We start from the raw sequence: 15582 nt of genomic DNA, 5'->3' as shown, positions 1-15582 counted from the left end.
TTGGCAAAGCTGAGGCTACAAGAGCTTTGCACTCTTTCACAGCATAAAAACTACAGTTTCAAAAATAAAACTCTGGTTGGACAGGAGCCCTCAGAGTTCTTGAAGCCATCTATGGACGTCAAAACCCAGCTCTGCTGACTCTGGGCTTGCTTTCTCATGCTTAGACTTCTTTGAGGCTGAAAGTTCAATTTGTGAGGTATTACTTGTTGGGTTGGGAGGGGGAGAAAGATTAGTTCTTATAGTTTTAGAGGGGGATGTCACAGACCTAGTATGTTCAAAGAAGTTTTCAGGAAATGGTGGAAGTAAATATTCCTTATATGTTTGAAAAACTGAGTGAATGGTTTAGATACTTAGACATAAGAGATAGTTGGTAAATTAGTGTTCGTTTGATACTTTCTATAATGGTGCTTGCTAATTTATGCAGAGTAGTATTTGGAATTCATATTTTCTTTGCAACGTGCTTTATCTTAAATATTTGGTAAATATTTTTCACAAGCCATATGCAGGAATTAACGTCACACCTATGGAAAACTTAGAATCAGAAATTACATTCTTACAATCGTGTGTGTGATTTACTTGAGGTGCTAACAGAAAAAAAAAATTCATAAACATCTATTTCATAATTAGGTTTCCCCATAACTCTTAACAAAATTCTTGCATCTGCAGCTATTGGAAATGCAGCCTTGAACCAGGAAGGAGCAATAGTTCTGATCCTGGGCTCTCGAGTGATTTTTTTTGTTTTGTTTTGTTTTTTATTTTTTGAACTATGATCCAAAAACCATGGCTTTCCCTTCATCAGGCGCTCATTCTTTCAACCATGCTTGTTCTCTGATCTTTCTGCCTTTGGCAGTGGCATTTGTGTACTGCTGACCAGGGTGACTGCTATCCTAAGATGGACATTATATGACAGGAACAGGGAAATTTTTTATGTATAAAGCAGTCAGTTGATTTGCATAACATTTATTCTGTCATTATGTATGAACCCTTCTTTGCATTGGTGTGACCTTGCTATGTCTCTGAACTTTCAGGGACACAGTCTTACTTTATCCTTAATGGAATTTGTGTTTTATGTGTCATTGCTGTGATTACTCTGATGTTGTCCTCAGTGTCATACTCCTTACAGTTATCTTCCATAATCAAGAACAACCTATGTAAACACTTTTAAAAGCTGTGCTGGATAGAGAGTCTGAACACCCAACTTCAAATAACACAATTGCCAAGAAGACAGCACCTTGCCTGCATCACAGAAATACTGATGCAAACAATACTTGCTGTAGAAACTTTCAGGGTACAAGGGCAAAGAATTTGTCATTCACAGAATCATAATAGAATTTTTTATTCTTTCCATTAACTTCTGAGTATAAACAGTAATACCATAAGAGTATAATTTGATCCAGGATGTCAGGCCAATAGATTTCAATGTCATTGTTATTTCCTCTAATGTCTTTTTTTCATGACCATCCATGGTTTCTATGTTCAGTTATTCCAGAAGATTATTATCCCTAGTGTATTCTAATGTCAATTTTAAACGATTTTAGTAAAACAAATTTCCTGAATACTTGTCATTGTTGTCAACTTACAACTTCTGCATATTGCTGAGGCCTCTGATTTCAGTTTTACATGTAAAATAATGCAGAATATTTATGGTAATTGTTGGATAGTGATAGTCTGAAATTGAATGGACTGTCATGGAATAGTTTGGAAAGACAGACAAGGCATAAAATGTTCAGTGTTTACAAGACAGCTATTTAGTCTTCCAGTTCATCCTCTGTAGTAGATTTGTATGAAAAAGAACAGTATTTTTGTCACAATTAAATGCATATTTATCACATCTAGCAAAATAGGAAGTATGTTGTCAGGAGAAATAAGATCTTTTTATCAATAAGGGGAAGGACAAGCTTATGCATTTTTTGCACTATGAAATCAAACAAAACCAGATTTTATAACCCAGAAGTAGCTTGAGTATGATGTGTAAGAGTAAGATACAAATCTTAGGAATCTGCAGTTCCCAGTAAAGTAGAGTGTGCTGTTATAACCATCAGGCTACAATCTTCACCTACCTATGTCAATTGTCTCCTTCTTTATTTGTGTAGCTTCCAGAGCTGCCAAGGAGGAATTGTTGAAGTCCTCATCTTCAAGGATTTCTGCACCAAAAAAAATTAGAACTCTTATTAAGTAAACAGGCCTTAAGTTCATAGTATCATAGAATGGTTTGTATTGGAAGGGACCTAAGGGATTATCTAATTCCAGCCCCACTGCCATGGGCAGGGATGCCACCCATTAGATCAGGTTGCTCAAAGCCCCATCCAGTCTGGCCTTAAACATTTTCAGGGATGGGGCATCTACAACATTCACAAATTACATCTGTAGGATCACCAACTTGAGAATGTCTGTAACAATAACAATTGTTAGAGATTTCATCTCTAAATAAATTAAACTGTCACTTTCTGGAACAGTGGGCTTTATGAGCCTTGTGTAAGCAATTATAAAATAAATACAGAAGACCATGTAACAACTGCTCAGTGTAAGTTTATGGATGAAATGTGCGAACTCCTATGGTATTAAAACCTGAATTAGAATTAGTTGAATCGTTCTGTGATCATGGTTGTAAGTCATGTAGTACAAGGCAAACCTGTATGCAGCAGAACAAGCAAGATGGTGACTTTCATAAGGGCTTCCATACACACTGAAATTATTGCAAGGCTCTCAGGTGACTGATGTTAGGAGTCACTGAATTAGACCCAGCTGGAGCAAGGGGCCTTTCACTGACATCATGGTGCTCTGCCTGGATGACTGATCTGCAGGACTGCTTGCTTGCTTGATGGAGACAAAATACTAAATTCTTGTCATCAGAGTGTCACCCCTGGTGCAGGATACGGGAGGGTTTACATCAACGCTGCCCGGGCTCTGGGCACCCTGACAGCTGTGACAGCATGAGAGTCGCGGGGAGGAGAGCTCAGCACCTCTGTCATTGGTCCTCTCTTGTTTAACGGAGAACGCCACCCCTGTGCCCTGGGACAGGCTGGCAGATGATGCAAGTGGTCTCTCCAACCCTCATTTCCAGGTGAGGAAACTGGTGTACAGAGGTTACAGGCTGAAGGCCACGCTGGATCAATGGCAGCAGTTTCTGGCTCCCAGCCTGTTCTCAGTCCATTCAAGAATATTGCCCCCAAACATTGGGCAATAACGCATGATCTATAGCCATTTTATTAAAAATTACCACTGAATCGATAAGGACTTGTTTGCATCAGGCGTTCTTTATGATGTGACCAGCATCATGTGCTTTTTTTCCCTTTTTTCTGGTGAGCCAAGAATGCGGGTAGATAGCCTGGCTTTTTTTCTGAGCTGCTTGTCTGAGTGTTTTGGGGGAGGGCATGAGGAGAGCAAGAGGGAGCCAAACAGAACAAACCATTGACAGTTTCTGGCATGGATAAAAGAAATTGGCTCCAGCCACATTGTTTAGTCAAGCTATAGACAGTTGCCAGCAAATATGCTTAATCTCTACTTTGTATTTGAAGCATTGTTCACAAGGCCACCAGACCAATGCTGTAGCAATCTTTTCCTTTTACTCCTTTGGAATGATAGAGCTATGTTCTCTTTTGGCACCGTGCTCACTATTGCTATTAATCTTGTGTTCTGGCTCACAAGGCAAGATCAGTAATTTGTCTCCTAATCCTTACCCTCATGTGTGTCATGTATAGTATAAAAGGGGAAGGGGGAGGAGGATTTTTCAATGTGTGGCCGATGTTAACTCTCCAACAGGCTGCAAAGTTGCTGCCATGCAGATTGGCATGTCGCTCTGCCATGCAGAGCTGTGAAACTGATGTAGACCACTCCGGAGTTAGTGTCTGCAGACTGAGTATGCCCTAGGCCAAGCCAGCGAATAATCAAGAACCATTGCTTTTGCACTTCTCTGAAACATCTACTTCCTACCAGCCTGGAGCATATGTATTAAAACATTCTCTTTTGATTTTATATCTGTACCTTTAAAAATTCCATGCACGCAGCAGCCAACATTCAGAAGAAGCCAACATAAGTGCCTGAGTGTGTACTGACTTAAGATCCTAACTTTAAACAACCATTAAAGAAAACAAAAACCTTTGTTTAGCAATGCACCTTGGCAGGATCACAACTTAGTCTGAATTTGTCCTGAGACAGACATATAGTAAAGTATGCAGGGCACCAAAAAATCTAAAGAATGACAAGAAAAGTAATTTGATGGGAACAAAACACCTGCTGTTGATGTTTTTTAAGAACTTTGGGCTACGAGCATTCCACAGAGTTTTGTTTTTGTCTCCACTGTTGCTTCCCACAGTACCTGAAATTTAATCAAATACCTCAAATTTAATTAAACACCTGTACACAGTCTGTGGTGATGCTGCAAAGTCTGACATGTTTGGAACATACACATATGTGGAGTTTGAACTGACTGATCACCATGTGTACAAACTGAAGCAATTTGGCTCTTCTAAATAGATTTCCAGAAATAGCTGCCCTTAAACATGATCCCATGAAATATAAAACAGCAGTCAAAATGACTAAGTAAGGTTTTATTTCCAGATTGATTTAATATAGATGGGTGTTAGCAGGAAAGGGAAAATTTAGTGACCCTAGGCTCTCTCTACTGGTTTTGTGACTGATATAATACTCTTGCACCCTCTGCTGGCCAGTCTGTTGAGAAAGTTCCTCCAGTACAATGCTGTGAGATAAACTTTCAATGAAGTTGCAGTCTGTACGAGAACATGTAAGGATTTATTTACCTCTGTCTGTTCCTTCTCAGGTGCACATTGGCTGCTCTTTAAGTAGCAAATACATTTGTGCAGAGGTGAAAAAATGCAATGAAACAGGAAATAACTAGGCATTTCCCTGTGACTGGTACATTTGTCTTTTAACTAATACCACCTGAGTCTCTTTCCTTGCTGGCGTATGGCAAACCCGACTGGACAGTTTATAGATAGCAGTGGAGATGATGTTACTATGGCTGATAACACAGATACACCTGTAAGAGCGTGAGAATCACGTGTACTTTGGAGGAAGCTGGTGCAACTCTGCACATCTATGCTACTGCAGTTGCCAGAAAGCAAATGTCTGCCCAGGCTTGCTAATATATAGAGACAAATGTGCACTTAACTCTGACTGCAGAGTACATTAACTCCATGTACAAATTAGGAAGATGACCCAACATGAAAACCCAGTGAAAGGTTCACTGAATTTCTTAATTTTTTATTACAATTCTTTAAAAAATGTTAAATGTATATATATTATGATTACATGTTTGTTGAGAAGCAGTTTTCTATGAAAGTCCTGCTGAATAGGTGATAGTCCTTAAGAAGCCACATGCTAAAAGCTATTGACTGTCAGAGATCTACTGATATCAAAGAACCCACATAACATGGTATATCTGCCTGATTGCCTTTTTCATTATTTATCTTCAAATGAATTTATGAATACAAAGGTACATACAATCTCTTAACAGTTTTCTTACTTTAAATTCATTTGAACTATCAGAGAAAGGCATGTACCACATTAGAGAATAAAGGGTGTCCACGATATTGCAATGTAAAAAGTGTGCACCTGTTCTCTGCTTTATATAATACCTAATTATGTTACTATAAACAATACAAAACTCTTAAGTGTTCTTTACCACTTGTGGTAAAATGATTTGAGCCTGTACTGTGCATTTGGGAATGAGGGAAATAATTTTGGAAGCTGAAACTGCATCTTTTTAAGAAGGAGTGCTGTTTTTTGCCTTTTTTTTTCCCCTTCAAAGTTTGAACAGTAGTCTTCTGAATGAGCAGGCTGAGCCAGAGAAACTTAATGAAACACTTGATATTTTAATCCCTGCCCACAAAATCATACTGCAATTGCAATTACCCAGAAACAAACAATCAATGCTGTTAAATACATATATTTGAGAAGGGAAATGGTAACCACTGTAAACTATAGATATCTAACAGCTACACATATCCTGACATAATGTTAAAAAATTTAAAAAAATGAATACTCAAAACTGTACTGGAAGTATACAGCTAACTTTTTCTTCAGTAACCGATTTGGAAGCTTGTGATCCAAAACGTTTTCAGTATTGCATAGCTGCAAGCAGCTGATAACTATGCCAGATGACAGTTTAATGTCACTGCTGAATCTATTTATTATTACAGTGTCTTGCCTACTGCTCATATACATGTAGTATTATTACTTGTTGATGGGAGGAAATGGAAGTTGATGCATTTTACAAATTGTCTTAACTGGATCCTACAGAGTGCAGGTTATGATTTCTTACATATTTTGTCTCTTTTAAAGGGAAGTCCCTGTAGGAAATGCACTTTCCATGACAACCTATTTTTCCCTAATGAATGCCTCTGTGCTTATGGTGATCTGCTAAAAGGCCAGTTATGTATTTCTTTGTGAGTAAATTTAAATTAATAAATGTAATTACACTTGAGTGGTGAGGCAAGAACACTACTGTCCAGTATACCTCGTATTACCTCTCATCATCAACCATGTCTTTACTTACTTGTCATAGCTGTTTCTTTCCTTATATGCAGAGCTGCCAGATTCTCTGCAGAAGTATTTACTGTAACATCATGTGTCAGAAGATTTTTAATTTGACATTAAAACCTTTCACGTTCACATTAGACCACTTAAAATTCTGTCAGAGTACTCCTTTACACCTAATTTATGAGCACATTCTACCTCATGCTACAGAAGGAGACCGTGAGGTGCTCTCTACTGTGGAGAGACACATCTGTCAGTCTTCCAGGCTTTCATACATGCTTCTAGCTGAATGTTGAATTCCCACTTCTCCTGAAAGTTATGCTGTCAGACATAAGCCATAATATTTCTTTGTAAAGAGCATATGACCTTCATTTTTTAGCAGCCACCATGAAATGGAGAGTGATACTCTGAAATGAAATTTCTACCTCAACATAAGTGTTTACAGAATTATATTAAGTACTGATCTAATTATGTTGTGAAAAAGAGAATACCGTGTTAACCTCTGCACAGGAGACTGAACAATTCTGTTCCTTGGGGACTTACAGCTTAAGTAAAAGTAAATGCAGTAATACATTACACTCAACTTGCTTAAATCAGTAGTTTCTTCTTTATGTCTTGCACCCTGAATCTTCAAAAAGATTATTTACTAGACTGTTTTTACCAAATTTAGCAGAGCATTGAGAATGTGCACATGTATGTCTGTATTCATTAAAAGTATGGTTACTATTATTATGTTATTTCCTCCTTAAAAGTTTTTAGGCCTCTGCATTTTCTGTCATTACAATGCATACTCATTTTAGAAATCCATCTGAGCTTACTAAATTTAGGAATGTGTATAAAATAGAAGACTTTTCAGTTTACCTGAGTCAGAAACTTTCTTTACATCTGCAATCTGTAGGTCTTCTGACATACTACTAACAGAGTCCTCTTCACCTGTGTCTCCAGGCATTTCTGTGTAAATAATGCTATGTTAATCAGGGCACCACATTTGTGTACTACATAAGAACAGCTGTGCTGTGTCAAATCAAATGAGCCGTCCAACCTAGGATCCTCCTTATGCCAGCCCTCAGTAGTAGATGTATAAGTAAAGAGTCTACAGACAGCAACTGAAGAGTGAAACTTCCCCAAAAACACTTTCATAATTTTGGGGCAGAGAATGTATGCTCATCTTTGTGTTACATTTTTCTTCATTGACTTCTTCCATTCTTCCATTAACCTACTAGCTTCTAGACTTATATTTAGCCACCATAATACCCACTGTGTAGGATTCTTACTGTGTAACGATCACTTTAATTTTGTTATTAAACAACAGGCCTCTTCCTGGCTGTACATTAATAAATAAATAAATAATAAATAACTCTTATGCAGTGTAGGTTCATCAGTCTCCTAATTCTGCGTTAATCCAGCCAGTACCAAGTTATCCATCAATAAGCACACAAAAATAAAGGCCAGTTCTGACAGCATTCTTTGTGCTGGTGACCACATTTTGCTATTTTCACAATAGATGTCCCATGACTGGGGAGTGCTCCAAAGGCCAGTAAAACTGGACTTATTGGGGACTATAAGAGAAAGACAGGTTAAAATGTTAATTTTTAACTAATGTCTGTAAGTACAGACTTCTTTTGGTCAGTGTCTTCATTTTTCCAGTAACAGTCTGACCACCTCTCAGATCCATTTTTTACCTATGCTGGGAACAGTCCCTTCAGATATGATTTTGATCGGAGTGGTCTCTCTGTATCTTTGTCTTACCCTACATCTCCCTCTTATCTTTCTCTTTTTGTTTTCCAGTTCTATAAAAAAATGTCTGGGGCAATCACACAATAATATTCACTGAACTACTGGACAAAACAATAAATTTCCGTTCTGGGTTCCCCACCCACCCCACCCAGCAAACTGGTTAATCTAGCTGCTTGGTTTCTTTGGTTCTTTTAAGGTCTCTGTAGTGCTGGAAAAAATAAAACTTTTAAATGATACATGGGTAGCTGAAGTAACTTACCTATGCAGTCCTTTTCTGATTTTCCTTCTGTCCATTCTGGAGGCCTCCCACTCTCCTCATTATCTGATTTACTTTCTTGTTCCATGGTACTGTGCCCCAGAATAGCATCCAGTTCATTAAAAAACTTCATACTTTTACTTGTACTCCCCGAGCCTTGGGCATTTTTTACACTCCTGTATTCATGTTTCAGATTTTTACATTTTGTCCTGCACTGCTTCCAGTCCCTGACAATTCCGAACTTTCGAAGTCTAGCGGCAACATGTTCAAATATTCTTTTATTTCTCACTGTCCCCTCCAGTTGTTGCTGGATATTTTTGTCTGACCATATGTGTATTAGAGCTCTGACTTCATCAACAGTCCAGTGTTTTCCTCCTTCGTTTGCTACTGTTGGAATAAAAGCCGGAGTTTTAGAAGCCTCTACTGCTGACGGTGGATTACCTGCATCGTCTGGGGTAGGGGAGAGACACAGACACGGGTTACCTGCATTAGGTAGGTGGGGTGGGGAAAGGAAAGGAAAGGACAGAGAGAATGAGAATGAAGCATGCTGGTTCCTGACAAGTTTTCTCTCCACAGAAAGATGGAGCAGAGGTGACGTTAAAATCAAGGTACTGGTTATTAATTTGCCAACTTTCTGTTGTGACATCATTTTTGTCTTTTCTTGAAAGCCTCTGTTAAGGTAGTGCATGTACATTTAATTAATCTGAGAAGAACACTTCTGCTCCCTAGTATGTTTAACTTTTACTCGTAAGACCCTTGAGAACAACCTATTAACTTTTGTTGAGACATAGGTCAGGAGGAGAGAACTGTCTGAATGGCACAAAGTGCTGTATTATTAACACAGTAACAGGTTGGGTCCCTAGTCACTGACACTAGCATAAAGACTTAACTTTCTGCATTCATCTCATGCCTCTGGTTTTACACACATTCAGAACATCAAACTGGGTAAGGAGCTGAAGAATCTGATTCTTAACTCTGAACAAAGCACCCCTTTTTTGGGGAGTGGGGAAATGGAGGCTCCTGCCTTGAGTTACACAAGAACATTGGTGTGATACTGAGGCCAGCTCTCCTGAACCTCTCCCTTTCTCAGTATGGACCACTATAAACATTAATGCTGTTTGTTTTTGGTTTTTAATAAAAATTAAAATTTGAGTTATCTTACTCTGCAATAAGATGATTTTTTTTTTTTACTTTTTCCAGTCTCCAACTTTTTTTTTTAATATTAAGAGATAAAAGGAGATGCCATGCGATTACTGAAAACACTGAAATACAATCTCTTGCAAATTTAAAAAAATGTTTCCTTATTTGCAATTAAGAATTTGCTTAAGGACTTGATTTTGATTATCAAATTAGTTTGCAAAGTTGTTTCTCATGTATTTTCCAAATCTTTACAAAAAAAAAAAAAAAAAAAAAAACAACTCTTTTAAAAACATCCCCAGTGCTTTATCAAAGAGAACAGGAAAGTGCACAGTAACTGACTCTGTTTTCTGCAGTCATGCTGAAGTGATAAAAGCCACTGCAAGTGCCTTATTCTAAAAGGGCAAGTCAAGCTATGGGGGTGGGTACTTTATAGTCACTGGGCTTTGTTTGACGGCAAAAATATCTGACCTTTGCTTGCACATACAGCTGCAGTAGAGCATGCTTGTGTATAATAACCTGTCTGGGGACAAACTTGTCCTAGATACAGGCATTCTTTGCTTGTCTTATTCCAGTGGTAAAAGCTGTGCTGAGATACCAATATTTTTCCTGTTAGTCCTGTGTTAATTGGAACTCCCCAGCAGTCAGCCGACTGACGTGTTGCTGAGAAGGGTAATTTTCAGGTGACATATCAATTATGCTTTCTTCATTTCTTCCTGAGGGATAATGCTTGTTTACAGGTGAATGCAACCATAGGAATCGCCATGGTTGACAACTGCCAACATTAGGTAAGCTTTATGTAGTCTCTGCTCAGTAGTACTGGGAGCATTGCAACTATCTGTGTTTGCAGATGGGTTCACTCATCACTATCAGAGAGCACCATGGAGACTGGAGGGAAAAACCCCAGAGGAAGAACAGAAGGTGCTTCCTCCACTGGCTCTGCGTTTCTCAGTTAAAGCCATACAGTAGTATGCGTAGTTTGAGAGGGAAACAGTTTCTGTAGTTCTTGTGTAAGTCATTAACAAATTCATTTACAGCTGAGCTCACTTTCAGTTGTGAACATCAGTTTCAATGAGTTCTGCTGACTTGGTGGATTGCTCATTCATTCTTCTATATGCAGAGCAGGTAGAGCAGAGTGGAAAATGGTTGCTAGGTTTGTTCCTCCTTCCCTTTAAAAATATTGTTATTCAAAATATTTTACCAATAAGCACAGCTTTGAGACAGAGTTGTTGTAGTCACTGTAAAATTTTATGTCTCAACTGTATTTTAGCTCAAATTTGTTTAAAATGACTTGCAAAATCATTAAGACAGGGTACCAGAATTTTCTAATCCAGAAGATGTCTTTATGCCATATTTGACATTTTTCTAAGCTTCTTCAACATGAAAAAAGTGAGCAATCTGCTGAAATGAAACCAAAATATTAAGCAATATAGGTATGAAGGGCTCAATATTTTTTCAGTGGTGTTTGAAATAGTACCTGAAATCTAAAAACTAAGAGAAGCGCTAGAGAAGACTTCTCAGTATCAATACATACTTGAGAGCCCATACAATTTAAGTTATTTTGCTGGCTTTGTAGACAGCTTTCCCAGAACTAAAGTGCTCTAGCAGGTCAAACAAATGCGTTTGGCAGTGTGTTACAAGAGCAGTGATGAATAACACAGACCTATTCCCATAAACTTTGATTCAGATACAGCAAGAAAAGTTTTGTTTTTATATGTATGTATACAGTTGCGTGTAAATTTCTTGTCTCTTCTTTAATTTCTTGTTATGCTGGGCAAAAGGAGTTTAGTTTGCGCTCTAGAACCTGTAAGTTTAGCTGGGGCCTTATTTTCTCTCTGAGTATCGCACCTTGGAGTTTATTCTCTAGTGAAAGTTGTGACTGGATTGTGGGACTGGGATGTATGCTGGGGCATAGAGAGCATGTCAGAAATGGAAAGAGCACTTGGGATATTCAGGACAGCACATCCAGGCAAGGAATGAGCTCACTAGTTCTCTCTGATTCTCCCTGAAATGCATTCAGGTTTCTCCATGCCCTTTATCAGCCCCTTGAAGGGGCTTACACCTAGGATTTTCTCCCTCCTGGCTTGCCAGATTTACGTCTTTGCTCTGTAATGACTTCCCTTAGCAAAACTGCTAGAGTAGGGCAGTTTCCAGATGTGTTGTTCTAGCCTTGGTTGGGCTGAAGCTTTGCTCACCAACCTTTGCTTGGAGACATTTGCTGTGAAGCCCATTGCAAATCGGGATTACTCAGTGGGAGAGGTCTGACCCTGCATCTCTCTCCTGGCTCAGGCCATTCACTCATGCTGCCTTAAGCAGAAATTTACATGAGTTGGAGAGAATCCACAAGCTGACGTGTGTATCACACGCTACCATGTGGCACTTAACAAAATGAATGTGGTTAATGTGGTTAATTCGATTACGCTATAGCATGAGATGTGTTTTGAGTGTGAACAGTGGTCAAGCAGGAGGCACATCGTGTGGACAGTATCTAGTGAAGCACGGGACTGCTAAGCACTAAAACTGGGAATGAGATGGTGCACAAGTGTGGCGGTTTTAAAGCTATGCTGATGAGAAATGGAACAATGGCATATTCAAGCTATCAGAAAGCACGTTGACAGCAATGCTGCTTTTTAGTTTTTGGTCTCTGCACCATCATACTATACCTAGTTGAACTGGTCTGACCCGTGACATAAAAAGTAGTGGATCTCCTGAAGCATCCTCATCATCTTCTAAAGAAACTGATATTTCACCTGGGAAGGAAACAGTTTTTAGATAAAAATAGGTATGGACAAAATTAGTTTATATATGTTTTAGTGAAAATGTCCATACACAATGAGATTATTAACTTTGCAGTTTCCACACTCAATCTGTAGTCAATTTAAAGGGCCAGGAGTTATAGGAGGTAAATTAAATTATTTTACATCTTAAATATGAAGCTTGTCAGAAATATTCTTTATTTTAAAATTCTTGTAGAAACTGACTAGATTCTAGTGACCAGGATGCTTTTCTGACTCTCAGTATTCAGAGCGGACAGCACATGTAAAGTTGGAAAGTAGAGAATGTAAAGTAATAGATGGTAAAAGAGCAGACTTTGCACATTGTTCAGATAAACACAAACCCATTTATATAACCAATTTCCAGGAAGAATATTTAAAGAGTAGGAAGAAAATAAGTACGTTCTACAAAGGGTTCTGGAAATCTCTGAGATTCATTAATGGCATAGAGAAAACAGGGAACTACATTGACTAGAGATCAGACATATATTTGGAGCCGAGTGGTTTCAATCTAGGTTTTTTACAGTATCGTATTCCTTACAATCCTTTAAAAAGCAGCGTTATAGCAATTGCTGCCTAAGTTTGGAAAGCAGCATACGTAAGTCAGGTTATGAATCAGCCTAATGTTCACAGAGCACTTTCAAATTGTGGTGTATTCAACACATCTTGTTGACAGGAGGTATGAAATGCTGATTTCATAAGCATGCTGAGTGAGCTGCTGTCCTTCCCAGCCCGGCAGGTGACGGGGAGCGAAGCTACCTGTTCAGCGGTACCGCACTCGTTTGTAACACGGGGCCGTAACGAGGCGCGGTCATAGTAGTGGAACGGGGCGTCCCTGACGCCGCTCAAATTGAGAACTGCATTTACAGTTGTTTGAAAACACCATCCTAAATCCTTGTGACTTTCAGCAAGACTCAGAATGACTCATATTCACCACGGCCTGATCTCTAGCTGCTCCCAGCTGGCCACCTTGTTTCCCCCTGCGGTGGGTGGGCAGAAGGAAAGGTGTGCTTCTGCCTCCATCACTAGTGCCAGGGCTCAGCTCTGTCCGCCTGAGAGCTGCCCAGTGAACTACAGAGAGGGGAGAGAAATCCTTTGTTGGGACGCTGCTGAATGGGGCATCTGTGGGCATGGGGATGAGAAACCTTTCTTCACACTCTGCTATTTAAAAAGAAACTATTTAATGTCATAAGTAAATAAGAACACAACATAAAGTGTTATATTTGAAAGAAATAATATTTGATGGGAGAAAAAAGTATTTGTTGAGCAAAAACGTTCATATGCGTATATTGCATACCCTTATTAAAAAACCTACATATATAGAATATTTGTAAATGACATGTTTAATGTTGAAAACCAGACATGGAAAACTACATGAGTGCCATTTTCAAGTCGGCATTTATAAAGGAGCTTTTTGCGTGTCTAGTAGCTGTGTAAGTTTAGTACCTACAATAATATTTTCGCTGCTAGTGCACTTCTGTTCTGACTTGATAATTTTTCTATAGATGCTGTTGTAAAGCGAAGGGCAATATTAACTATGTTAATATTTAAACATAAAGCAAGAAATACAAGAGATCGTAAATTACAGGAATTACGAGGTGAGCTTTGCTTTTGTAAATCAAGTGCTCGATTTGTTAATACTTGTTCTAACTTGAAATAATCCAAACTGGATAACAAAATGAGAAGGTCAGTTAATTGAACTTTGATGAATTATACCTTTTTAAATGATTATTTAAGCTATAGCTATGTCTTTGCCCTGAAACAGTGTGTTTTGGGAAGACAACATGAACATCATGGGCCTGCACTGCTGCATGTGCTTTGTGGAAAGTGTCATCTTTCCATGAATGAGCTGGGAATTGGTGTGTGTTGCTAGTGAGTTTGGCCTCAGACACTGTTCTCTTAGATTTGATTGTAATTTTAATTATTACTTTCTTCAATTACACTTCCAAGAGAAAACCGCTTTTACAAGTTATGAAAAACACCTCAGGGAAACGCTATAGAAATACCACTCAGTCCCATAAAAGTAGTCTTTTTTTTTTCCTCCTTCTCTTTCCTCCTCCCCCGCCCAGCAGTCTCCCAGTATTTGAGAGAATCAAAGAAATCAGACACAAAAACTTGATTTGTAGCTTTACATGAAGGATGGGTATGAGTATTTAGACTGAGGCTAAGTACAATGGTAAAAATAAAGTATTTTCTTTGGGAGCATGCACTGTCCTGTGTCATGCATTTAAAAGAATGAATTAGTACAGCTACTAAGTTCTCCAAATGAAATAAGAAATGCATACCGAACATTGTTATTTGGCACAGGTTTTAATTTACTGATAGCCTTTTGTACTTCCTGTGCCTCCTATCCAAGGCAGAAGCTTAAGCATCCTTGGTTCCTCCAGCACTGCCAAAATAAGGCTTCTCAGCCGCTTTTGAAAGAGGGGAGGGAACATACCTCCCTCCTCTCCTGTGCTTGAACAGGAGAAACTCAGGAGGACGTCTGCAATGACGCAGATGTACTTCGATATTTTTTGCCTTACAGAGGGCACCCACAGTCCCATTCTTCCCCAAGGCAGCAGAGGAGCTGTGAGGCTCATTGCTGGGTAGGCACATGGGCTGTGCCGAGTCCTGTTTCAACCTATGCAAGTGCTACCTTCAGATCTGCCCCCACAAGAAGGCTTCTGGCCATCACAGAGCCACAAATGCCACTTCAGCCTCACAACTGCCCTTCAACGTACTAAGCTCGGCAGCTCCTCCTTTCACAGACACTGCAACTCTGACTGCGGTGGGAAAGGACCGAGCCCCTAAAGGAGCATCACTTGCTCGACTTGTGTCCTTAAATGAAGAAAGTTAATGTTCTCAGGGGTATGCTCTCTGTCCTTTCATACGGGTGTACGTACATATGGGTATGACCCCCCAAGAAAGGATAGCTAAAGCATGCTATGTTCTTAATTTTTTTAATCGGTGGACAGAAGAAGTTATTGATCCTTAAACATACCCTGGTGTTCGTGTGTACTACCACACGTACACTGCATAGCTGCAGGATGCTTTATACCTTAGGATGTTGCTATTATGGCTGAATTACAGTTGTGGGAAGCTTTGCATTTAAATTCTTACCATTAATGTTATTACAGTTAGTTGCATTTAATTTGCATTTATCCATAAAGTAATTGTTGTTTTTTTTTTTTTCCCTAA

At 39.0% G+C, this 15582-nt stretch overlaps 2 protein-coding genes across 10 annotated transcripts in view; one reads left to right on the top strand and one right to left on the bottom strand.

Annotated features, from left to right (window-relative positions):
* PPAT (phosphoribosyl pyrophosphate amidotransferase) overlaps positions 1-15582 on the top strand; it is a 48886-nt gene that overhangs the window by 14415 nt on the left and 18889 nt on the right. The window lies entirely within an intron of this gene.
* PAICS (phosphoribosylaminoimidazole carboxylase and phosphoribosylaminoimidazolesuccinocarboxamide synthase) overlaps positions 1-15582 on the bottom strand; it is a 40199-nt gene that overhangs the window by 22562 nt on the left and 2055 nt on the right. Inside the window, exons 2-5 of one of the 7 annotated variants that reach the window (XM_066995918.1) lie at positions 12292-12378; positions 8495-8974; positions 7360-7449; positions 2061-2144 (exon numbers count right to left, since the gene is read on the bottom strand). In XM_066995918.1, the coding sequence (XP_066852019.1) occupies positions 2061-2144; positions 7360-7449; positions 8495-8974; positions 12292-12378 (741 nt within the window). The remainder of the gene's footprint in view (positions 1-2060; positions 2145-7359; positions 7450-8494; positions 8975-12291; positions 12379-15582) is intronic. The other 6 variants (XM_066995919.1, XM_066995921.1, XM_066995920.1 and 3 more) reach the window with 6 other exon arrangements.

Source organism: Anser cygnoides, chromosome 4 (genome assembly GCF_040182565.1).
Source record: "Anser cygnoides isolate HZ-2024a breed goose chromosome 4, Taihu_goose_T2T_genome, whole genome shotgun sequence".
NCBI lineage: Eukaryota > Metazoa > Chordata > Aves > Anseriformes > Anatidae > Anser > Anser cygnoides.
This window is presented reverse-complemented; position numbering and strand designations above follow the sequence as displayed.